This window comes from Pipistrellus hanaki, assembly GCF_964339955.1.
Source record: "Pipistrellus hanaki genome assembly, chromosome: 6".
Taxonomy (NCBI): Eukaryota; Metazoa; Chordata; class Mammalia; order Chiroptera; family Vespertilionidae; genus Pipistrellus; species Pipistrellus hanaki.
In genome coordinates, this window is record NC_140508.1 from 64,702,586 (window position 1) to 64,727,644 (window position 25,059).

The window sequence follows — 25,059 nt, forward strand, 5'->3', positions numbered from 1 at the left end:
GGATACCCAGGTCATCCATCCAAAACCCTCAGGGACCTCCATCACCCAGAAAAAGAAGGTGGTTGTGAAAATGCAAAAAATAAGTGTTTGAACTCAAAGCCTGTCAGCTGGTGTCATTCCCTCAGTGAACCTGCACTGCTCCTGCTCCTGAGGGTGAGGCTTGGACAGAGATGAGTAGGAGAGGGTCCCGCCTCATGGTAAGAACAGCAGCCAAAGGTCTGTGGATGCAAAGAGGGCAGAGTAGGTGCTCTGGGTAGGGAGGCCCAGAGGGGAAAGGTGGAGCCCCTTAAGCATGAGTCAACAAGAAGCAGCAGTCATTCAATAAATACATACTGATTTATTTATAGGGATAAGCCGGTTTCTTTGGGGATAAATTCAAGAGATGCAAGTATTTTATTAATTTGTGATATCCTTCCTTGGCAGGCAGGGCAGCAAGTTCTAGGATAAACTACTAAAATGATCCTTAAAAAAACAAAAAGTTACCCCCTAACAGTCCTGGGGCAAAAGTAAAATAAAATAAAACCCCACCCCAATGATTCCTAGTTGTTTTTGAATACAGAAGCTTAGGACGGGGTTTCCACTGGATACACGAGGAAGGTGCAACTTCTGCGTAGTGTTGGGGGCCAAGGGTGGGAGCAGGCCCTCAGCCAACAGATGCCAGGATGATGTCTACTGGCAGCTCCTCGGAACTTCTGGCTGTCACCTGCATTGTGACCGTGTCCAAAAGCAGCAGCCGGGAGCGCACAAGGATGTCATGTCCACCCCGGAACACACCTGGAAGGTAAGAGAAACACAGGCGTGTAAGGCAGAGGGGGAGGCAGAGGCTATGCTGAGGTGGCATTGGCAGCAACTGATCAAGGCCGCCCTGGGGTAGTGAAGTGGGAGAAGGGTTGGGACCAGGAAACTGGACTGAAATGCCCGAGTGACACCTTGCACACATCACTTAACCTCTCCGAGCTATAGTATCCTAAACCAGAAAGCGGAGGAAATAATACTAACCATATTTTAAACTTCTGTCAAGATCAAATGAATTAACCGACAGTCTCTCTCACATATCACAGGGTCTCTCACATATGTTGGCTGAATCTAAGAGCACAGATGAAGGGACAGCCCCGCCGTGACAAAACCGCAGAGCAGGTGTCTGCAAGACCCATGGGACTGGGTTGCTTCACTGTGGCCGGAAACATGGGCTTGGGGCTGTCAACTATGAGCAGGGCACTGAAGCAGAGCTACTGTTTATAAACACTCAGAAAAAAAAAAAAAAAAAAAATCTCCAATTTCCTTTTGTTCGTTGTTTTAGGTGTGATAATTGTATTATTCCACCTCCCCCCTTTAAAAAAAGGATCATTTTTTTTTTTTTTTTAAGATACAGGAAGATATAACTGTAATCTGCTTTACAATACTCGGACAAGGGAGACAATGGTAGGGATACAGATGCTATAGTTGTTGAAACTGGAAGAAGAGCACATAGGTGTTCATTATACCATTCTATTTTTTTTTTTAATATTTCTATGATGAATGCTTAAAATCCCATTCCTATTAGAAAATTAGGCAAAGAATATGAAAATGATTCATAAAACAGAAAATAAATACAAATGGCACTTCACATTTGAGAAGAAGCTTAATTTCATTCAATTTGCAAGAAATGTAAAATAAAACTACACCAAGCTATACCATTTTCCATCCAGACTGGCAAAGGTCATAACATAGATAACACACTGCATCAGAGTGTGGAAAGAAAGGCATACAATTTCTATGAAAAGTAATTGGAAATATTTATCAAAATGAGAAATGCACTTTGACCTCAGTGCACACAAGCCAAATAAAGTATGTGGGTGTACACATGTGCATGTGTGATTATTCACTTTAACAATGTAATAGCAAACACTGGAACATTCTAAATATCCATCAATATAGGCTGGTTCTATAAAATATGGTATGTCCACACAATGGAATTTGAGGCAGCTACCAAAAAAGAATGAAGTTCAAAAAAGTTCTGAAGATGTATGGTGATAATTGCACCATAATATGAATGTACTTAATGCCACTGGACTGTACACTTAAAAATGGATAAAATGGTAAATTTTATGTGTATATTTTACCATAATATGAAAAAGAAAATGAGGAAACTGTATTGATAGGGAAGATTTCCAAGATGCACTCTTAAGTAAAAAGTAAAAGCATATGGCCCTAGCTGGTTTGGCTCAGTGGATAGAAAGTCAGCCTGCAGACTGAAGGGTCCCAGGTTTGATTACAATCAAGGGCACATGCCTGGGTTGCAGGCTCCATCCCCAGTAGGGGGCGTGCAGGAGGCAGCTGATCAATGATTGTCTCTTATTATTGACTAGAGGCCCAGGTCATGACATTTGTGCACTGGGCCAGGGGCAGGGAGGGGTTCCCCCAGCCTGGCCTGCACCCTCTCACAGTCCAGGACCCCTCAGGGGATGTCTGCCTGCCAGCTTAGGGGAATCCGGCCTAAGCCAGCAGGCAGACATCCCTCTCACAGTCCAGGGCTGTCATAGTCCAGGGCTCCTTACTGGCCCTGCAGTAGAGGCTCCCACCACCACTGCTGCACTTGCCAGCCACGAGCCCGGCATCTAGCTGAGCTGCACTCCCCCTGTGGGAGCACACTGCATTGAGCGTCTTCCCCCTGGTGGTCAGTGCATGTCATAGCAACAAGTCAATGGACCGTTCTGTCTATTTGCATATTAACCCTTTATTATATAGGATGTTTCTATCTCCCCCTCCTAAAATCAATAATTATATATATATATATATATATATATATATAACCATGCGCACACAAACATTTGAATAAAAAAGGGAAATATGTACATATTAGCTTTTATATCCATAAAATCTCTGAAAGACATACTGGCATTGTTTGTAATAGTAACAATGGTTGCCTGTTGGAAGGGAACTGGAAGACTGGCAGCAAAGGTTGGGATGGAGACTTTTCACTGCAGGTCTTCTTTTTACTTTGTGAGTTTTCATTCCTGTGATTCCAGTGGGAGCCCACAGCCCAAGATGCTGCGGCATCCAGGCTACAAGATACCCAGGCCCTTCCCAACTGGAAATGCTGCTTACCGGCCAGGAGTAATGTGTGGGTGTTCTTGTTATCCGGCACTTTGTCTGACCTCTCACAAGGGTGCATTCCCAGGAATTTCACAATATTTCCCACAGCCTCTGTAGGGAGAAATGCTAGTTTTATTTTTTTATTTCATTTTCAATTGGTTTCCATTCAATACTATTTTGTATTTGTTAAGCCAGATAACTTGTCTCCCCTTTGTGCCCCCACAGCTTCCCCATCCCCTACCCCTACTCTGAAAAGCTTTTAATAAAGTGGCATCTGAAGTATGTGCTGTAGAGATGGCTCTGATCCCTGGGGGCACAGGAGCAGGGAGCAAATATGAGGAATACTTCAACAGTAAGTAGCCAAGGATTTTACCTTCAAGCGTCTTGGTGGTAGACAAGGTGAATGTTTCCTCCTTCTCAAACTCATCCCCTACCTCATCCCAGGCCGCTTCAAAGTTCAGCTTCAAGACCTTTTGGATGTGATCAGCTATAGTGACTTCCAGATCTTCCAGCTGGGGAGAGGGGGGTTAAATGTTAGGTACACACCTCCAGTAGAGTGTCCTTGCTCGGCACTGGGCCTCTGCTCTGAACTCACTGCTCACTCTTCCTGCAACACACTGAGCAGTTACTTCCTAGGTGCTGAACACTGTGCTAGGCTCTGGGGATACACAGCAACTTGACCAGGTACCTGTCCTCAGTCCTCAGTCCTCACAGACAAGTATTCCCCTGGAAAATGCCCTGACAAAGTACTCACCTGAGGGTGTTAGCTGCAAGATCAAATCTCTTTTGAAGCCTGCCTAGAATCAGTGCCTCAAAGATCTAGGGACTGTACAGGAGAGTACTCATAGAGATCTGAGCGTCACTCCTAATACTCAGGAGGTGCTCCCCTTTACTTCAGCTGAGTCCTCTGGGCCTGACATATATCTGATCAATGCCTCCATCTTAGCTGTGTCCTCCCTGAACATGTCACATAATTATTCCCCGCACCTTGGACTAATTGTACAAAGACTTCCCATTTATTCATCCAACAGATCTCCACCAAGCCCTCTTCTTGCAGATGTTCAAGGTGTGCTTAAGTAGGATTCAGCTCCTATAGTAAAAGCGATGTCATACCCCGCTCTCCCAAGGAGCTCAGATGGCCAAGGGCAGTTCCTGCCCACGGGGTCATTGCTGGCTCAGGAAAGGCTTTTCCTCAACAATGATTCTAAGACGATACAACACAACAGTGATGTCAGCTGTATTCCACGGTGACAGGCCCTCTAGTTATAAGGAACTTTAACACTCTCCATTCCCAAACTGAGCATCATGGTCTATAATCAGGTGGTACTGAGCCACTGTTCCATGGTCAAAGCCCAGAAAGATTCCATTCAACCTCAGAAAGATAGAATTGGAAGGGCTGTTTCAGTGTATAAAAGGACTAGCTAGCAGGTACAAACGCATCCATTTTCTCTAGAAAGCAATTTGATAATATGAATGTAAAAGTCTTACAATCATGCTTACCTTTGACACAATTACTCTACTTCTAGGAATCTATCCTACCGAAATATTCTGAAAACTTATATACAAAGAGATACTTAATGCAGCATTTATAAATAGTAAAAATGTGGAATCCCAAATGAAAGGAATCAAGTGAGTTATGACATAGCTATATAAGAATATTTTAAAGTCTATGGGTAATGTTTGTTTAGACTTTGTTTTTATATTTTCCAAGTTGTGATTATTTTACACATGAGCATTCATTTTTTTTTTCACATTAAAAACAGTTTCTTTCAATGAGAGCTGTAAAGCTCAAAACAGCAAGAATCTGCTTCAAGTCTGGTTGTCAGCTTCTGGGGGGGATGGGGGAGTTATTCTCAGCTCAGGCACAAACAGCCTCCTGACTCTATCTTCTTACCACATATTCATCTTCATAGCCTTCATCGTCCGTCTCCCCAGTGGTGGGATCGCAGTCCTTTACAGTGAACTTCATCATGCAGCTGAATGTGCAGGCCACTGTGAGACAGAAAGGCTGTGGTCAGGATGTCCCTAGCCACTACAGGGAAGAGCTTCTCCATAGGGGAGGTGGCCACCGCCAGCTCTCTAGGCCTTTGCCACGTTATCAGTAGTGGCAACATGCTACCCAGCCCCACAAATCTGGACAGAAGGCACCACCTTGTTGAAGGGCAGGAGAGTTAAGTCATGAGTTTAAGGAGTCCCTTTGTGGGGAAGGGAAAAGGGGAAAGCAGAAATGGATGCTATGTCCACATAATAGCAATAGGTCTACTGTCCGAGGCCTGGAAAAGAAGCTGGTGGCTTCCTTGGGAAGAGTGGATTTGGGATGTTTTAGTGTTTGTGCCTGCCTCTACTCTTTCATGGCATAATGAAAGAATACTGGTTTGAGGACCAGATAGATCTGATTTTGGCCTCTTATCAGCTATTTGAACTTAGATAAGCCACTTAACCCCAATCCCAGTTTCCTCATCTATGAATAGGGATGGCAGTACTATCTCCATAGGCCTCTATAAGGAGGGAATTTAAAGAACCCAGACTTAGCCATTCTTCTCAGGACTGAAATCAGGGAGCTGAAGCTCAATAAGAGATAAATGGTCAGCACACAAGCTGCCCATCCCATTCTGATCCTGAGGCCAGATTGGTATCTGGAGAGGGGCTCACCAGCTGTGGGGTCTTCCTTGGGTAGTGCCACCAGCGTGTAGCAGGTCCCAGGCTGATTGTAGGATAGGCTCCCGGCAGGCACATAACACAGCACCTCATAGCCCTCAGTGGGCTCCATCTGCACTGTGACATTCTCCAAGGTCTGGTCATTGAGAGTGTTTGTGCAGTCAAACTGGATTAGGAAGGAAGAGGGGGTTACTTAGACACTGCTCTAGGTCTAGTACAAAAGTCAGGAGATTCTACCTCTCACTCAGGGACTCCCTTCCCAGTCACCCTGCTCAGGTTCTTGTCTCCATGCCAACAGTCAGGAGGCAGAAAGGTTCTGGGTCAAGGGTGCAAGAGACCAGTTGGTGACAGGTGCAGTCATCAAGTTGGGCCCCAAACAACTCAGTATGGGGAAGCCATTACCCGACAGGACCCATGAAATCTGGGACCACTCCATGGTCTCAGGAGGCTTTAGCTGGACCACAGCCCTCTCTGCTCACCTGGAACACCATGTGGTTGGTGAAGGTGTGCTTGGTGCAGTGGATGACATACTCTGTCTCGGACTCAGTGAGGGCCACAGGCTCAGGCGAGGACTTGAAGAGGGGCCCCAGCCCCTGGAATTCTGGCACTGCTGCCAACTGCTCTGAAAAACACAGGCCACACGTTTACTCAGCTTCTCAATTCCCAGACTAACTTGTGATGGCTTCTAACAAATGCTCATGCCCAATTCGTAAGGTCTTCCATCCTACTGAGATGGGTGGATCTGTACACACAACTATTTTCTATTTCCTAAACATACTGACATATTTTCTCATCTCCCTAGCTTTGCTCAGTTGTACCACCCACCATGAATACCTCCCCTCGGTCCCACAAAAGATCTCAGAAGCAACGAACTGACTAAGAGACCTCAATGTTCTAGGCAAAATCTATTTGGTGACTCACCCCACCTTCAACTTTAGAAGCTCACCAAAAATTTTTAAAAGAAGATGAAAGTAGGAAAGTACTAAGAGGATTAGATGAATGCTGTTATAGCAATGGAATCTGGTCCTATATGTTGGTCAGTTAAGACAAATGGCCAATAAAAATTGTTTCATTGTACACCTGAAACTATTCTAATATTTTAGGTTAACTATAATTGAAAAATACATTAAAAAATAAAAATAAAAAAATGTTTCAGATTCTGCCCTAGCCAGTTTGGCTCAGAGGATATAGCACAGGCCTGCAGACTAAAGGGTCCCAGGTTCGATTTCAGCCAAGGGCACATGCCCGGGTTGCAGGCTCAATCCCCAGTGTGGGGGTGCAGGAGGCAGCTAATCAATGATTCTCTCCCATCATTGATGTTTCTATCTCTCTCCCTCTCCCTTCCTCTCTGAAATCAATAAAAATGTATTTTTTTAAAAACAACTCCAATTCTTGGACCCATCCCAAATATGCTTTATCAGAATCTCTGGGTTTGGGACCCAGGAATCTGAATTTCTAGCAAGTTCCTAAGACTTCAACTCGTTTCTCCAATTAAATTCATCTCCTCAGGGACAGGAATTGTACCCGGAGGCCAGGGATCTGATATTTTGCCCTGCACTTAGTAGGTCCTCAATTCTGTTTCACAGATAGAGACAGAAAGTAGGCATTATTGCTATTATTTTGCTTCCTCCTCATCACAAAGAGTCTACGTGATTGCTTCAGTCCTCTGCAGCCTAAAAGACCATTATCTAAGAAATGTGTGGGCAGCAGGACCCAGGCCACTGCTAGAACCTGGCTGTGGGGCATAGGGGTAGGCCTCACTAGATACCCAGAAACAGTCAGCTTACATATTAGAAGGAACTTTTAGGCTTTCATGATCATCAGCCACCAGAATATTTTTCTGTGGGAATTCATTTCCCTGGGCCTTAAGGTTCTAGAACTGGTACTTACCAGCTGGGGGATTTTGCTTCCAGCTATCAGGTAATGTTTCTGAGTGTCAGTGTCTTCACCAATAAAATAGATACGATCTTTCTCACAGGGTTGTTGTGACAGGCAGCTCTAAGCCAGTTTTATTTGGATCTTAATGTCAGCTCCTTCACACCTTGGGCAAACTGCTCTCTCCGAACTTCCAATTCCACAAATTCCAAGTGGACCTAATATCCTCCACATGAGGACCAATGTACTGTCTAAAACAGGGGTCCTCAAACTTTTTAAAGTGGGGGCCAGATCACGGTCCCTCAGAGAGCTGGAGGGCCGGACTATATGAACTACTAATTCCTACTGTAACACCTCGGCTGCGCTCACTGCCCAAAAAACCTGGCGGGCAGGATCAGACTCCTCTGCGGGCCGCATGTGGCCCGCGGGCCGTAGTTTGAAGACCCCTGGAAAATACTCTCAGGGCTCAGCATCAGGACAGACCCATAAATGAGAGTTTTTACTCTGAATTCCCCGGAGAAGGACAGCCACTCCAAAGCTGAGGAGATGGAGCCCTGCTCCTATGAGCCCCACCGAGCACTGTTACTCACCCTGGAAGATCTCCTGCCGGCTGGCTGCCACTTTCTCAGGCTGCTTAGCTGCTGTGATGGGGGTGCTTTCTGCAGGAGAAAATACAATGGTGTCAACAACTCCACGAATGGAGCACTGTGGTGTTGAGCAGTGCTGTTATTTAGAGATTACAATTTTCTGAGTGTGTAATATAAAACGTGAGAAAGAGAGCAAGTGTGTGTGTGTGTGTGTGTGTGTGTGAATGTGTGTGTGCATATGTGTCCATTTCCTGAAGCCAGACACAAAAAGGATTATCCCCTTCTCCCAGCACAACCCCATCCATCCTGGTTACGTTTAATGGCTTCATGGTCAATGCACACCCTCCAATGGAGGCGTGAACCTCAGGGCCTCTGAAAGGAGTACAGGTGTTACTTACCTGTTCTTTGCTCTGCCATGGGTGCAGTGGCCAAGGGTACAGACTTGAGGTCAAAAGGTTTTTCTGATGGTTCTAGAGTATACTGCTGTAGAGCCCTCTCCAAACCAGGGATGGACACGGTCAAACCTAGAGGCCAGTGAGAGAGAGGTCAATCTGCTTGGAAGGAATGACAGAATGAGCAGCAGGAATCCCCCATGGAAAACTGAGGCCCTGGGATGGAGGTTGTATGACCCTGAGAAAGCCACTTACTTCTTCATCCAATACCCCCTTGATAGGATTGGTGTGGGGAATAAATATACATCCAGCAGGGACTGATAAACAATAAAGCACTACACAAACGGTTTTTAAATTAATGATCAGTGTTTCAATTCACTGGGCTGTTTCCACCCACATTGGGTAAACCACAGGACCGAGGTCCCCTGGGATCAGAGGCATGCCATGAAGCTGCCATGAAAGTTTAGGAAAGTCTTGCCTCAGATTATCCCTGCCCAGAGTAATGAAAAGGGTCACAACCCTGGTAGGGGGTCAAAGACAGACCAGGAGAGGCTCACCATTTAGGATGTAGCTTGCATTGAGGGCCTTCTGCTTCTGCTCCAGGACATTGAGATAGAAGGTGGCTCGGTCCCTGACTTCATTGTCATCATCCATCACACACCTGCCGCCAGAACACAAGGTACTTCTGAATAAGGGGTAACAGGATGGATACTAAAAGGCTTCCTCAAAGAATGGCGAGAGAAAGCTGGTCTCTTAAAGCTCTGAGAGCACAGTCCCCAGATGTGATATCTAGCCATCAAACCCACAAAGGGACCCACAAAACTCTTATCAGGAGGTCACATGTTCATATTCCCTGGGTTCTCTCCTAAAGCCAACCCAGTAGAGAGGCAATGAATCTCCTGTATTCAAGAGCATATGTAAAAAAAAAAAAAAAAAAATTTAATATGACCCTGCAATTTCACTCCTAGTTATATCCTCAAGAAAACTTAAAACATATGTCCACACAGCCGGGACCGGTTTGGCTCAGTGGATAGAGCGTCGGCCTGCGGACTGAAAGGTCCCGGGTTCGATTCCGGGCAAGGGCATGTACCTTGGTTGCGGGCACATCCCCAGAGGGGGGTGTGCAAGAGGCAGCTGATCGATGATTCTCTCTCATCGATGTTTCTAACTCTCTATCCCTCTCTCTTCCTCTCTGTGAAAAATCAATAAAATATATATATATATATATATATATATATATAAAAAAAAAAAAAAAAAAAAAAAAACCATATGTCCACACAAAAATTTGTATAGGAATGCTCCTGGGAGCAATATTCACAAGAGACAAAAAGTAGAAACAACTCAAATGCACATGAAATGATGAATGGATAAATAAAATGTGGTACAGCCAAACAATAAAATATTAGTCAATAAAAAGGAATGAAGTAGGGGAGAGAGGGATGTGGAAAGAGACTGAACATAAACTGTGCACCTATGGATGAGGACAATGGGGGGTGGGGAAAGGGCAGAGGGTGGGGTGAGAAGGGGGGGGAAAGGAACATTTGTAATAATATGAACAATAAAAATTTATTAAAAAAAAAAAAAAAAAAAAAAGGAATGAAGTATCGGTCTATGCTGAAACATGGATGAACCTTGAAAATATCTTGAAGAACCCAGACACAAAAAAGACCACAAATTTACCACCCCTCCCTTTTACAGTTAAAGAGACAAAGGAAAGTTGTCTGAGCCTGAGGGAACTCTGTCATCCGTCAGGACCCTCTGGCACAGACTCACCTCTTCAGCAACACCAAGATACTAGGTAACATCTCTTCATTCTGGGCTCCAAACTTGGCCAGAGCACTCACAGCACCTGTGTTTATGAAGCACATAAAATATACCTGATACACCAGAGCCAACACAAGTGACTGGGTGGATCTTAGCACCACCCAGCCTCAATTTCCTCATCTATTTCATCGAGAAGTCAGTCCCAATCTAGGGTTCCAAGAGCCACTTTCAGCATTAATTATGATGAGGCCCCAGGAGCTGGCCAATGTCAGGCTTCTCAACTTATGCATCCAAGTGGCCTAATTCAGTTAAGCATTAGATTAACATCAATGAGAAAATGAACTATTACTTCATGATTAACAATTGGTGAAAGAGAAAAATCTATCCAGTGGGCATGAGGAGAAAAGAGTAGTAAATTAAAATAAATAATATAACATTTGTGCAATTAATAGCACACTTATTTAAAAGAGGAATTTTATGGTATGTGAATTATATCTCAAAGCTATTGTTAAAAAGAAGAAATAAAGTTAAACACGAATATAAAGAGAGAAAAAATCAATAAAACAAATAGAGAGATTAAGAACCATTCAATTAGATGACCTCTAAGCATCTAAGGTCCTTCTACAATATTATAAAAAACTGAGTTTGTGAGCCAAAAACACCAAGTGCCCTGTTCCCACTGGGGGCTCAGGCCCCTGTATAAGAGCAGCCTGGTGAAGAACAAGCTCAGAGTCAATGCTCAGCCCTATCTCAGACCCACCTGCCCGGACCTCCTCATGCTCCAGGACCACTCGGTTATAGATGAAGCGAATGTACTTGGAGGGGTTGTTGGTCTTGGGCCCCTCCTGGCCCAGGAGATGCAGGATGCGGGTGGCCAGCACAGTGAATTCGCAGTCCTCGATGAATTCGCACAGGTGTGACAGTCCTGTCTCCTTGCTCTCTGAGTTCTCCTCAATGATGCTGATGATGCAGTCCACAATGGCCCGCTTATACTCAAAGCCACCCTGCAGTGGGAGGGGTCAAGCTGAACAAGGAGGCTGCTGGCTCCAGAATGAGCTGTGAGGCTCAGAGCCTAACCAGGATCAAAAACAGAATCTTTTTGTGTAAAACAAAAGACCTGGACTGAATGTTTGCTGGGGCCCTTCCAGTTCTAACCATATTTGGTTTAATTAAAACATGTTGAGTCTTATTTTCTTCCTAACTTTGACATAAAAAGCAAAATGGGTTGTATAGACGTTATGGCAAACACTTTGGTAGTTCCTCAAAATATTAAAGAAAACAGCCGAAACTGGTTTGGCTCAATGGATAGAGCGTCGGCTTGGGGACTGAAGGGTCCCGGGTTCGATTCCAGTCAGGGGCATGTACCTTGGTTGCGGGCACATCTCCAGTAGGGGGTGTGCAAGAGGCAGCTGATCGATGACTCTCTCTCGTCGATGTTTCTAGCTTGCTATCTCTCTCCCTTCCTCTCTGTACAAAATCAATAAAATATATTAAAAAAATAAAAAATAAAAATAAAAACAAAACAAAACATACACAATTCTGACACATGGTATAACATTGAGGACATTATGCTCAATGAAATAAGCCCGTCACAAAATGACAAATATTACTTGATTCCACTTATATGAAGTCAAATTCATAAAGAAAGTAAATTGGTGGTTGCCAGAGGCTGGGGGGCAGAAAATGAGGAGTTGATATTTAATGGGTAAAGAGTTTCAGTTTTACAAGATGAAAAAGAGATATTGCATAACAATTTGAATATATTTAATACTGATCTATACACTTAAAACAGTAAAGATAATAAATTTTGTCATGCGTATTTTAACCACAATTAAAAAAAAAAAAAAAAGGCAAAATGGGGCGGTGGAGAATCAGAAGATCCTTGATCAAATTTATGTCCCGCTACTTACAGACTTTAATGACAAAGGTGGCAAATGAGATGCCTACAGATACCAGGATGTAACCTGGCAACATGAAGCAGACTAAATGGGAACGGTGGGTGGGGCAAAGGACAGTGCCTGTCCCATCCAACAAAGGAAATCACCGCTCAGCCTAGCATTATGCCAGATCCGACAATTTTTGGGGGCGAAAACCGGAAATCTGTTATGGTGGCGGTGGCAGTGTTTTCCTGATTTTATAATAATGGCTAGTAATCTGAAATGTTTAAAACTTTTTTTTTAAAATATATTTTATTGATTTTTTACAGAGAGAAGGAGAGAGGGATAGAGAGCTAGAAACGTTGATGAGAGAGAAACATCGACCAGCTGCCTCTTGCACACCCCCTACCAGGGATGTGCCCGCAACCAATATACATGCCCTTGACCGGAATCGAACCTGGGACCTTTCAGTCCGTAGACCGACGCTCTACCACTGAGCTAAACCGGTTTCGGCTGAAATGTTTAAAACTTTTACAATTTAAGTAAAACTTACCTGTGGATCAAATCAGGCCCCTGTTCTCAGATTAATTTGATTTATGGCTATGAGCCACTTACCCTGCCCGAGCCTCACACTCCTTCATAATAAGGACCATTAGTGTGTTTACCTCAGTTATTTTGAAGAATAAATAAAATGCATTTGTACAGCTCAATAAGGTTGTCATATGAGTAGGTACACTGTAAACCTTCAAGCACTATTGTCATTATCACCTCTACAGCTAGTCAGTCAGCCTGGTGGGCAGCAAGCTAAGAGTAGGTGCATCCAGATTGTGCTGGCAGCTGCTCTTACTAGAGAATAACAAGCCTCTCTGCAGAAAGCTAGAAATAGACCTGTTTCTATAAGACAAGGTCTCCCTGTCTAAGTGCTGCAACCTGATAAGTGAACCTCTTACATTCAATTTCATATGGACCCATGAATTCTTCTAGGAGAAAAGGAGATCCGGAAGAAAATCATGGGCTTTTTAGTCAGATAGATCTGGGCTTAGACATGTATTGGTCAAGTGACCACAGGCAGGTTACTTCATTTCTCTGAGTCTCAAATCCCTGACTTTTAAAAAGAAAAAATAATGTCAATGGACAAGATCTGTTGTGAGGATTACAAGATGGTGTACACTGTGTAGTGTCTCCAAAGTGCTGGGCCCATTAGCTACAGGCTCCCTCAGCGTTAGTGCTCTCCTCCCTTCCAATACCCTTGGGAACCCCATAGACACCGAAGACAATGGCTTCTCTACTGCCTTGGTCCAAGGGCCTCTCTGGGACTGGGGCAAAGGAGCATCAAATATCTGGGCATCAAATCTACTCCACAAACACTTTGCTTCTGCTCCTCTGAGTTAATCGTCTTTGTTGACATATCCAAGAAAGGTGGGGTAAGTAAATCACTAATTCATGTCAGAATGAAGAGGACAAATGCCACAATAATCAGCATAGGCTTCACCAGAAACCACCCCATGGAGTCCCTAGAATGGTCCAGAATGCTTCTTCACTAGCTACCAGTAGGAAACACGGTTTCCCATTATCTACAAGCACTGCCTCAGGGCATGTACTGTTTCAAGTCAGGGTACTAAATCTTTATAGTTATTACTGCAATTACTAGTAATTACTACACGTTTATCTGTTGGTTCATGAGGAGTTTAAAGGGCCACAGGAACCAGAAAATCTACCCAGTTAACAGTTGGACCTGGGTTTACCCAAATGACACGGAGGCAGCAGCCAAGTTGCTCCCAGCACCAGGAGCTCTGGCATGCCCTGAATGCATCTTACTCTTACCTCTTCACGCAGCATGGAAAACAGGAAGTTCATGAGGACAGCATGCTTGCGAGGATACTTCTGACACAGGGCACTGATGGCCTGGACAACTACCACCTGAATCAAACAGACATGCATAAGCAGAAGCCTCCTGCCACCAAGGTGGAGTTACTTAGCTCACTAATGGTCAATGAAGTCCCTCCTTAAGCAAGGCCAGACCTGGGAAGTGACACAGGGCAGGGAAACAAGGAACTCCATCCCCACCCACCCTCAGGGAACATGCAGTCCCTGAACCCACCCAGGGAAGGATAGCAGGCAGACAGTCCCAACAGTCCCAGACCCATACTCTTGGGCCCCAAACTCTGCTTTGCTACTCAGACCTCATGGTAAGTTTATGAGTCCCCTCTCCATCTCAGTTGTCTTGCTTCTCTTCCTACTGCTCCCTCACCCCCATTCCTTTGAGATTCTCCCAATCAGCTTTTCTGATTCCTCTTTGGGTACTCTGTCTCCTGTCCTCTCCACTTCTCTTCAGCAATCTTATCTCCTCCCATAGTTTTAACTACATCTTCTATGCCACTGGCTCTCAGATCTTTGTCTCTTGTCCGAGCTCAGTTTCCAAATGTCTACTAGATAACTCCACCTCGTACCCACAAACACAACACATCTGCAGTAACCATCACTATCTTCCTTTCCTTTATCCAAGACATAACCTTCTCCCTCCTTCTTCCTTCTCCCTCAGTCAATGGCCCCACCATCAACCCACACTAGAAAACAGCATCATCCTTGACAGCATTAACTCCCTCGGTCCTCACACCTTGTCCTGTCCACTGGCTACACAAAGGAACAATGTAAACACCAGAGACAGGATTGTGTGCATCTCCCAAGGCCAGACCCCGTGAACGGTTAGTTATGTACCGGCCTTCTCCACTGAATCCTTAAGCCTGAACAGTCCGTCAGGTCAATCCTGGCACAGTGGCTAGGGAACGTGGAGTGGGAACACAAAAGCACCTTCCTGATTCTGGGGAATATGGATGTTCCCTAGGTGCCCTGGGTACCTTGAATTCATCTGAGATCTCTGACATGAAAGAGGAGATCTGCTTCATGAGGCGGTCAATGCTGCTCTCGCTGCCAGTCTTGAGCAGAGTGGTGATGGCTAGCGTGGCAATGCTGCGATTCGAATCTGTGACAAGGTTCTCCAGGTCTAGATTACAGGCTGTCACTGCTGATGGATGCTTCATGGCAACCTATTTTTGGAAGAAAGATAGAGGACAAGGAAAGAGATTTAAAAAAAAAAAATAGGACTTGTCATCCCAATGGATGGGTCTAGTCAGAGTTCCTTTGGATGAACTCATCGCACCATCTGGTAGAAAGTGACTGTGACCAGGGATACATACATCCAGGTAAGGTCAGGGACATGGAAATACCTCCAGCTGGATCAGGTTACCTCCCGTGACCCTCTCAGAAGGCCAGGTCCCCCCTCTGCCTGTCTTGAACCCTTACCTTATTGAGGGTACGGACAGCGGCATAGCGGAGAGCGGCCTTGGGTGAGCTGCAGAAGAGCTGGAGCACTGTGGGGAGACAGATGCCATGTGCCAGGCTGCTATCACTGCTGGGCAGCTGGAAAAACCCAGGTAGGCCTCCAGGAGAGGGGCAGGAATAGGGCATCGAGAGCATGCAAGGGCTCTGAGGCCGTTCAGACCCAAACCCTCTGCTTCAGCTCATTTCCCTGCTAGCACCCCCACCTCAACCACGGAAGCGATTTCTCTTCCTGGGTACTGAAGCCATGAGCACAGAGGCCGTACTATGTATGCACTTGAGGGCCCAATGGGTCCCATGAACGACGAGAGTGGCTGTTTACTGAGCACCTGCTGTGTGCCAGGCACTGTGCTGGAGAGCTGCCATGCCTGTGGTGGTGATTCTTCACAGCCTTATGAAGCAGCTACGGTTGTCCCCATTTAACAGGAAGGAGACTGAGGCACAAAGGGGTAAAGCACCTGAGGTAAGTCTAGGTTAGCAGTAAGCAAATGGCAGGACCAGGGCTGACATCGAGGACTGCCTGCACCTGAATGAAGTCTGAGCTGTGGACCCCTGTGAAGAACTCCATCCCACTCTCCTAAAGCACACACACAAACCAACAGAACTTCCTCACTCCTGGCTTACACAACGGCCTTGGTTCCTCTCCTGGCAGGGGCATGTCAGGCAGCATATCCCCTCCTGTGCCTTAGTTGTCAGGAAGCTCAGGGCTCAATTCTGCACTTGAGGTAGCAGTAAACATGACTGCTGTTTTCTGAGGTAACCATGTTCTTTTCTATTACTTGGCTTTATTTTGAAGGCTCTATCCTATGTATGTGTTTCATTATTCTGGAAATATGGGGAATACAATAAGAATGAATGAATACTTAAATCAGTGAAGAAATTCCTTTGGTTCTTCTATTTTCATCTCCAAGAAGAAAGAGACTTATCTCTCCAAATATGAACCCCATCTCTCTGCCTGGCCAAGTTAGAACATTATTATGGCGATTAAAAAAACAGGTCATTCATTCCAAAAAGGCTGCCCTCAAACTCTCCTGCCTTAACATCTTGACTTTTATTGAGTTTGTCCTTCTAGAACACTCTCCCCTCTCTGAATCTGTGTTTAGCAATCCTAGGAACAACTCCTTCTCTAAACTCTTAACATACCAACTTTCTAGTACCAACTACTTAGCACATCACATGTGCATTCTTTTTTCTTTTTTTTTTTTTTAAATATATTTTATTGATTTTTTACAGAGAGGAAGGTAGAGAGATAGAGAGCCAGAGCCAGAAACGTAGATGACAGAGAAACATCGACCAGCCGCCTCCTGCACATCCCCTACCGGGGATGTGCCCGCAGCCAAGGTACATGCCCTTGACCGGAATCGAACCTGGGACCTTTTAGTCCATAGATCGACACTCTACCACTGAGCCAAACCGGTTTCGGCACATGTGCATTCTTTTTTTAAATATATTTTATTGATTTTGTACAGAGAGGAAGGGAGAGAGATAGAGAGTTAGAAACATCGATGAGAGAGAGTCATCCATCAGCTGCCTCTTGCACACCCCCTACTGGGGATATGCCCGCAACCAACGTACATGCCCTTGACCGGAATCGAACCCGGGACCCTTCAGTCCCCAAGCCGACGCTTTATCCATTGAACCAAACCGGTCCCGGCCACATGTGCATTCTTAATACAATGAGATCATAACACCTAGACCCGGACCTGTACAAATAAAGCAATGAATGCTCAAACTAGATCCGAAACAATCCAAGGCGAGTGGATTCTCCTTAATAGCAGCAAAGAGCACTTTCTCTGTTGTCACCATGGTGCTAAGCACTTTTCAAAGCCATTTGTATAGATCACACAAATTTACTGCCTACTGTAATCTTATGTAACAGGCACAGTTACTATCCACATTCCAGAGAAGATGAAGCACGGAGAAGACGGATGACTTGCCCAGGCTCTCAGTTGCTAAGGCTCTCAGTTGCTAAGGGCAGAGACACTTAGTGGCTATCAGGCCCTGCCCTCTGAATTGCTTTCTCCTTTACCTGAGACAGCTCAGCCCTTAGGAAGCATGCACTGCTTTCATAATTCCTGGTTTCCTCCACCAGACCCTCCTGCATGGCCAGCCAGCCCGACACGCTGTAGAACAGATTTGAACCACACCTATGGCACTATCAGAACCAGTCTCTTTAATGGTAAGATGGAACTAAAATAAGGTGACCAGACATCCCGATTTTTAACAATTTGTCCCGCGTTCCGCGGCTTTTTAAAAAAGTTCCGATTTTTGGAAAGATTCATTGAGTACAGATTCTTTCCAAAAACTGGGACTTTATTTAAACGCCACGGGACGCGGAACAAATTGTTAAAAAGCAGGACGTCTAGTCACCTTAAACTAAAAGCCCCATGCCCCAAAGAGAACACAAGTGAGAGGCCCCAGTAGAGTACCTAGCACAGAGCAGGTGCTTACTAGGTACTAATTCCTTTTCTTAACATTAGACCTTGGCCTATTCGAGGGCATTTTCTTTCTTCCCCTGACTCCCAGCCCAGGGCCTAGTTCCCAGGAGGCACAAATGTGTAAAGCCCGAAGAAGAAATGCTGGTAACCTGACACAGCTGGGGCCAGCTCTTTGGCACTGCAGCCTGGCAGATTGACAATGGCGGAGGCGGCCTCGTAGACCACCATCTCATGCTTGTTGCGTAAGCAGCTCTCGATGAAGTCAAACAGTGGGCTGTCACGGCTACAAAAGAACACAGGCAGTAAGAAGGTGGAAATGGCCCGGCATGGTAGGTTGAATGAGGCATCATCCAGTGAGGGGAGACAAGAGCCATTACCTGCTGTCCTCCTCCTCCAGCTGCTTGCTGGCCACCCGGATCATCATGCAGTAGGCAAAGGGAGACTTGAGGCCGTGCCGCGTGAACTTGCTAATCATTTTGCTGACAGCCAAGCGGTCATTCTTACGTACATGGTATAGGAGCCCCAGTGCATGGTACTAGAGGACAGAAGATAGCAGCTGAGTACAAACACGTGAAGCCTAGGTCTACTAGCTGTGTGGCCTGGGGCAGGCCTCTGCATCTCTCTGGGCTTCAGCTCTCTTATTTTTTAAAATGGGCATCATAATGGCTGTGACAAGTCCTCCAAACGGTCTGTCTAGATAGCTCCTGATACAGTGTGTCTGTAGTTATTGTTCCTGCCCCTGGTTCTGGCCAGGGCTCTGACAGGCATCATTGAGTACAGATGTGAAGGGGACAACAGACGCCACAGAGATGAAAGAATGGGAAGAAACCCAGTGTCTTTAGCTGGAGGAGGGAGCTGGGCCCTGAGCATGGACAAAGGTAGATAAGTAAGTAGATACTCTTAGACTAATGACTTGCCCAAGGACTCAGGTTGGTATTGGCAAAGATCTAGAGGACCTGAAATCCAGGGACTCCATTCTAGAGACACACGGTGAACAAAGTTATTTCCTATCCCTTCTGCTCTTTTCTGTTTCCTTATCAGAGTGGCATTCAAATGCTAAGAAGCTTCTCTGACCCTGGGAAGTGTTTTGAGATGACCCTGGAGATGAGAATCAGTGCAAAAGGTGAAGAGAAAGAGAAGAGAAAAATACAGAGAGACTGTACAGGTATGCGTCAGTTGTGTCAGATATTTATAGATGTTGTCTCACTTTATCCCAACTGCTTTGTGAGGCAGAAACTTTCATTTCCATTTTATAGACAAGTAAACTGAGACCCAAAGAGCTAAAAGGACTTCCTGGCCTGGATCACTGAAGAAGAGTTATGTGGACAACAGTCCCACAAAGATATTTCCATGCATCACTAACAAAGCCAGCTTGGCAAAGGCCCTCGGCCTGCCTGGGCCAGGTTTGCTACAGTTCATACCCCAAAACTTTATCAAAAATACTTTAATATTTTGGCACCAGGTGGTAAGCAATCCCTAACCCAAGCCCCCCCCTCAACAAAACCCCTCAAATTTCCCCATAATCCAGTGACAAAAGGATTAAATCCTGCTCTGGCCAGGGGCCACCAGGATCTCTGCGGTGGGAGTCCATTCTGCCTGGCCAGTGCCATGCCATCGGCCTAAGTAGTTTAAAGACCCTGCTCCGCTCACAGCTCACCTGGACCATGATGTTATCACTTGATGCTGCCTCCTGGGCCTCATTCACCCAGCGCTTGACCACGTCAAAGCTGCACTTCAGCAGGTGCTGTGGGCAACGGGGCACATTAAGGGGCAGGAAGGCAGGAGGCTCTCCCGTCACATCTGCTGGGCCTGGCTTGCAGTTCAGCCTGGTTCTTCCCTCAGACAAAGCCCAGGACCTCTCCATTGTCTTGGTCTTCTGAGATGGTGCACAAGCACAGGACAGCTCCCACCCTCACTCTCCCAGGCTTTAACTCCTATAATATGTCACCCCAAACGATGGACCACGGCTCTTCAACTGGCCCCTCCTCAATCAACCCAGAATTCCCTGGCGCTTTTCACTAAGAAGCTAAGTGGGGCTCTCAGATCTGGGGATACAAAAGCACTTTTTATTATCTACTGGAAAGCAATTCTAATATTTTCTTTAGAATATATCCTGCCTTCCCCCTAACCCCAATCCAACCCCTGGCCCTGCAGGGTCCCGGCTGCAGTTACACACCAGAGAAGACACCAGGGCAGAGCTGGAGACACTGGGCACCTTGTCCACGATGGCCTGTTTCATGTAGCGCTCGATAGCCTGCAGCATGGTGCTCTGTGGGGACAAGGAGTGGGGCAGGAGGGGACCCCATCAATCCTTGGTAACCTTCAGGAATGCAGGTGACAGGGTGTGCAGAAATGAGGCGAGGAGGAGGCAAACATGTTTCCTGTGCACCCCAACCCTCCTCATGAGGCAGGGACAACCTAAAGCAGGCAAAGGGGGAAACTGAGCCTTGATTGAAAGCAGGGAAGGGAAGACGGCTGGACAGTGGCAACAGACTCACATCAGTGATCTGGCAGAGGGCTCGCACGGCTGGACCACGGTAGTTGTCTTCTTTCCCAGTCATGTCCTTGGTCAGGCTGCAGGGGCAAAAGGCATAAAACTCAAAACTGACCAGATAACTCCCCTGCTTTTACTAAAACATTTCCTAAGCTTCTGACTGCCATTACCATCAAGCATGAACTCTTTTAACATAAAGGCCATGCGATCTCTCCGCTCCAGGCATTTGTGTATGCTGTTTCCTTAGCCTGGAAACCTCCTCACTCCAGCACCTCCACCTCTGCTATTTCTTATTCCTCCTTCAGGACACTGCTCAGGTCTTCTAGGAGGCTTTTCATGACACAAATTCAAAGCGGGTGCCTTTCTGGTCTGTTCTCTCAGCCTATCCTATGTCCCATGTTATGTCCTACCTGAACGACCTGACTGCCTGGTTCTTTCTCTGTGAATTCTGGGAGTGCAGAGGCCATGTCTGTCTTGTTTGCTGCTCCAGTCCCAGAGCTAATCACAGGGACTAATAGACAGTCAATAGATATTTTCTAAATGAACCCTCAAATAAATATATGACACCCCTTCTATACCCACCCCCCCAAAAAAACAAACAAACAAAAAAACAACAACTGTGAACAAGAATAAGAGAACCGAGCCCCAGATCTTAAGGGCAGGGATATACTTTAGTCATCACTCAGCCTAATGTAGAAACCAGTATTAATAAGGAAACCTATTTGTATACCTCTTGTATTTTCTATGTCCATTTTTCTTGTTCTCTCTCTCTCTCTCTCTCTCTCTCTCTCTCTCTCTCTCTCTCTCTCTTTCTTTTTTTTTTTTCTTGTGCTCTCTCTTGGTATTCACTAAAGTCATTGTGAGAGTTCCAGGCTGACTCAGGTAACTAAGAGAAATCTAAGGAAAGCAAGGTGCCCGAGCTAAGGCCAGAGAATTAAAAGGGAAACAGCATATTCTAGAGGCTGCCATGGGGTGGGCAGCAGTAAATGAAGGATAAAGGAATCAGAAGATGAAAGGGCGCCTAAAAGTATGTCAATCAAGTTTCATTGTCTAGCCCTCGCTGGTTTGTCTCAGTGGCTAGAGCATCCCCCTGTGGACCGAAAGGTCCAGGGTTCGATTTCAGTCAATGGCACATGCCCAGGGTTTGGGGCTCGATTCCCTAGTAAGGGCCGTGCAGGAGGCAGCCGATCAATGATTCTCTCTCCCTTCCTCTCTGAAATCAATAAAAATATATATATTTTTAAGTTTCATTGCCTAGTATATATGAGAAAAAATGGTCTCTGTATCAATAGAACCCATCAGAGGAACCATCCACAGATCCAAGACTTACCTACTGGTGACGATAATGACATCCTCTGCAATGCCAGACATCTCCTTGATGGTCAAGTAGCACATTCGACGAAGGGTGGGCTGGGAAAGATGGAAAAAGCCCTATGACCCCTAGCCCAGCATGAGGGCCGGCGTTAGAAAAAGAAAAGTCCAGACTACACAAAACTCCAGACTTTCCCCTCTCAAGGAAAGCTGTTGTGGCACTTACATCGTTGGACTGAAAGAGCTTGGTCATGGCAAAAAAGGCCTCAGTTGCTTCAGTGGTCCCCAGGTGCTCCCCCTATTTTAATCAAAACAGAAGTATCAGCTTGGGATGAAGGCTCTTCCAGCTGCATCAGCCCAGGCCAGGTCCTCAGAGCCCTCATCAAAGACAACACATCAGAATTGGATGTGGAGGGGATCCAGAGCTGGGCCACTGAGCTGCTGAATAGCCTAAGGGCTATTTGACTTAAGTTCCCAACATCTCCCAACGCTGTTTTCTCTACCCCTAAGCCTCCCCGTTACCTGGTTTATGAGGTAAAGGATCTTGGTGAGAATGTGGGCACATTTCCGAGGGTTGATGGGAGTTTCATTAAATACACGGGCCTAAGAAGAAGTGACCAAGGATATTACTTTCCAGTCCGGTATATTTCCCTCCCATTTCCCATCAAGCACATTCAAAGGCTAAGAAGTCCCAGAATAAATAAATTCAGTTGCTTAGATAAGCTTATTTTCATAAGGAAAGGGTTTTGGCTTTTATTTCTTTAATTCATCTATTAACGACTCCTGAGATCTTCCTTAATTTCAATCCTAGTTAGGAATATGCTCACTTATTGACTAACAAATAGTAGTAAACGCTTGTTAAATAGAAAGAGAAATGAAGAACAACAAAAATGTAAGCATACTGAACTCTCTCCAGGAAGAAGTTTTCCTGTCTTTCCTGGAACAGATTTTTTCCCCTATTGGTTCTTTAAACCAGCGCTTTGAATGTGTTAGCATATCAATGAAATCCATCTGAACATTAAGAGGAGAGAGGGGAACAGATGACACTTGCCTCCTGGAGTACCGCACTCTTCTCAAGGTGCTGGAATGGGTTGGAACCTCCACCTATACTCAGAGAACAGAGAAGACTGAGTGAGTACAAGCGGTGACCCTGAATTTCAAAATTCTCCCATAGAGAAGGGACAGATGTCCGGACTGTCTACCTAGTCAAGTTCAAACTCCTCCGAATGGCAATCAAAGCTCTACAACCTGCATATAAGTCATACCACTCTCCTGCAAGGTTTGCCCTGTACCACAAACCAGCTGCCCTGGTACCGTTCTTCTGTGTCTTTCATAGTGTCTTGTCTTGAATTCATTCATTAGTGCACAAGGTACTTAACTGACCCCTGCTATGTGTGAGGACCACCATCTCCCAGTGACTAGGGTTTCTTCACAGGGGATGTCACATTTGTAATTAACTACATGTTTTATTATTATTTGGTTTATGTCTCTCGCCTCCATTATGCCTGTGACCATTCTAATATTCCCAGCGTAGGCAGTAAATGTCTCACTTCCACTGCAGTATGAGGACACAGTTAAGTGCCTGGCATGCAGTAAGTGCTCAAGATGTTTGCTAAATAAATGAATGAGAATCCAGGTTCTGAGCCGCAGGGCACTGGCCCCACAGATAACGCCCCCGTTTGCCAGCATCAACCTAGTGCTGGCGAATCCCAAGAGATCGGACCGGAAAGGGGGACAAAAGAGCATCTGCTACTCCCCTGACAGATGCTGAAACTGAGGCCCCAAGAGACGCGTGACCCCCCCAAGGTCATCCAGCGAACAGCGGTACGATCTTACGAAAGCCGGGGCAATGGAGCATGCTCTGGCTCTCCGAGGCTTGCCATTAACCAGTCGTGGACCTTTGCACAAACCTCTGCCCCTCATTGTCTGCCCCTCATTGGACCTCGGCCTCGGGTCACACAGAAGCCCCAAAGGGAGGGCTCCCAAGGGAGGATGCTGAGAGCCTGCGCGATGGCCCAGCTTTCCTCAGGCCTAGCTTCAGGCCTGGGCCCCCTCACCCGACTCCTCGTCTTTCTTGTCGAACTTCTTCAGCATGGTGGTGCCGGAGGGGGCGCCAAGCAGTAGCCTTGTGCTGGACCGGCGCGGCTACCTGCGATGCTCCGATGGCGTTTGCACACAGGCACTTCCGCCAGCCACGTAGCCCTGCGACAAGCCCTGCGTTCTGCGCAGGCGCACTCCGCGCCCTACGCATGCGCGGACGCCGAGCGCCCCGCCCAGTCAGGCTTTAACCCAGTTCCGGTCCGGAAGGGGCTTGGGCTCCAGGGGATGCGTTAGGGGTTTGGGGCTAGGAGTGACGGCGATGCGGCCTTAGACTCGGAGCTGACGGGCACCCCAGGTCTGCACTGGACTCCACCTTATCTGTGCAATAGGAGGAGGAGTCCCTGCGCCTTTGCGTCGCGGCGTGAGTTTAAACAGGCTCTCGGAAGTGAGGCGCCTAGCACACCGGCCCGCATAGACCCCCAATGAATGTTACATGTTATCCCCTATCAGGGAGGCCTCTCTAGCCACTGCTCACTTTCAGTCCTCTGCCCTAGCCTCTAGCTAGAATAACCATCTAACACTATTTTGAATTTATTGATTTTGTTGCCTTTTACGCACCGCTGTGGCATACAGTAGGTGCTCAGTAAGCTTGTTGAGTGAATTAATGCGTGAACTTGCTCTTATAATTTACCTCTGCCTACCTCCTGTCACGTCTGTTTCTGGTGCAAATGGTTTTGTATTTTAACATTCAGGGATCTAACTAAAGTAAAAGATCAGCATAGAAACTGAAATGTGCGTTTTAAATACTTGGGGTATTTATGGAGAGCCTGTTAGATACGCCCCCTAGCGCTGAGGACGAGGAGAAATGGGAGATGGGGAGAAGGAAGCATAACCCAGGGTTTACCTCCCTTGGGCGGCACACCTTGATGCCAAGGTAAGGACCGAAAGTGCCCCGGTGCCAAATTGCATTGACGACCCCAAAGCCGAGTCAGGATGACTGAGCGCTGCGACGCCTGGCACCAGCCTGACTAGGGATGACTATGGGAATTATGGTGCAGCCCTGGGATGAAATATTCTGCACACACCATTTATAAAGGAATATTTCTTTTCTGTTTGAATGGTTATTGTTTTAAATTTATTTTTTAAATTATAGTTGACTTACAATATTATATTAGTTTCAGGTATATAACACAATGATTAGACAAAGGG

General features: G+C 46.1%; 1 protein-coding gene across 1 annotated transcript; it reads right to left on the bottom strand.

The window, feature by feature from the left end:
- Positions 1-317: 317 nt before the first annotated feature.
- COPG1 (COPI coat complex subunit gamma 1) lies at positions 318-24,056 on the bottom strand. Its single transcript, XM_084886928.1, has 24 exons — positions 23,868-24,056; positions 22,862-22,914; positions 22,333-22,413; positions 22,037-22,108; positions 21,830-21,909; positions 20,504-20,579; positions 20,182-20,274; positions 19,663-19,749; positions 18,383-18,540; positions 18,155-18,288; positions 15,532-15,599; positions 15,087-15,275; positions 14,053-14,148; positions 11,112-11,355; positions 10,361-10,436; positions 9,145-9,248; positions 8,594-8,719; positions 8,199-8,267; positions 6,213-6,355; positions 5,728-5,899; positions 4,970-5,067; positions 3,449-3,587; positions 3,088-3,186; positions 318-774 (listed from the first exon to the last, which is right to left on the bottom strand). The coding sequence occupies exons 1-24, from the start codon at positions 23,902-23,904 to the stop codon at positions 644-646; spliced, it is 2,625 nt and encodes an 874-aa protein (XP_084743054.1). The 5' UTR covers positions 23,905-24,056; the 3' UTR covers positions 318-643.
- Between the last annotated feature and the right edge of the window lie 1,003 nt (positions 24,057-25,059).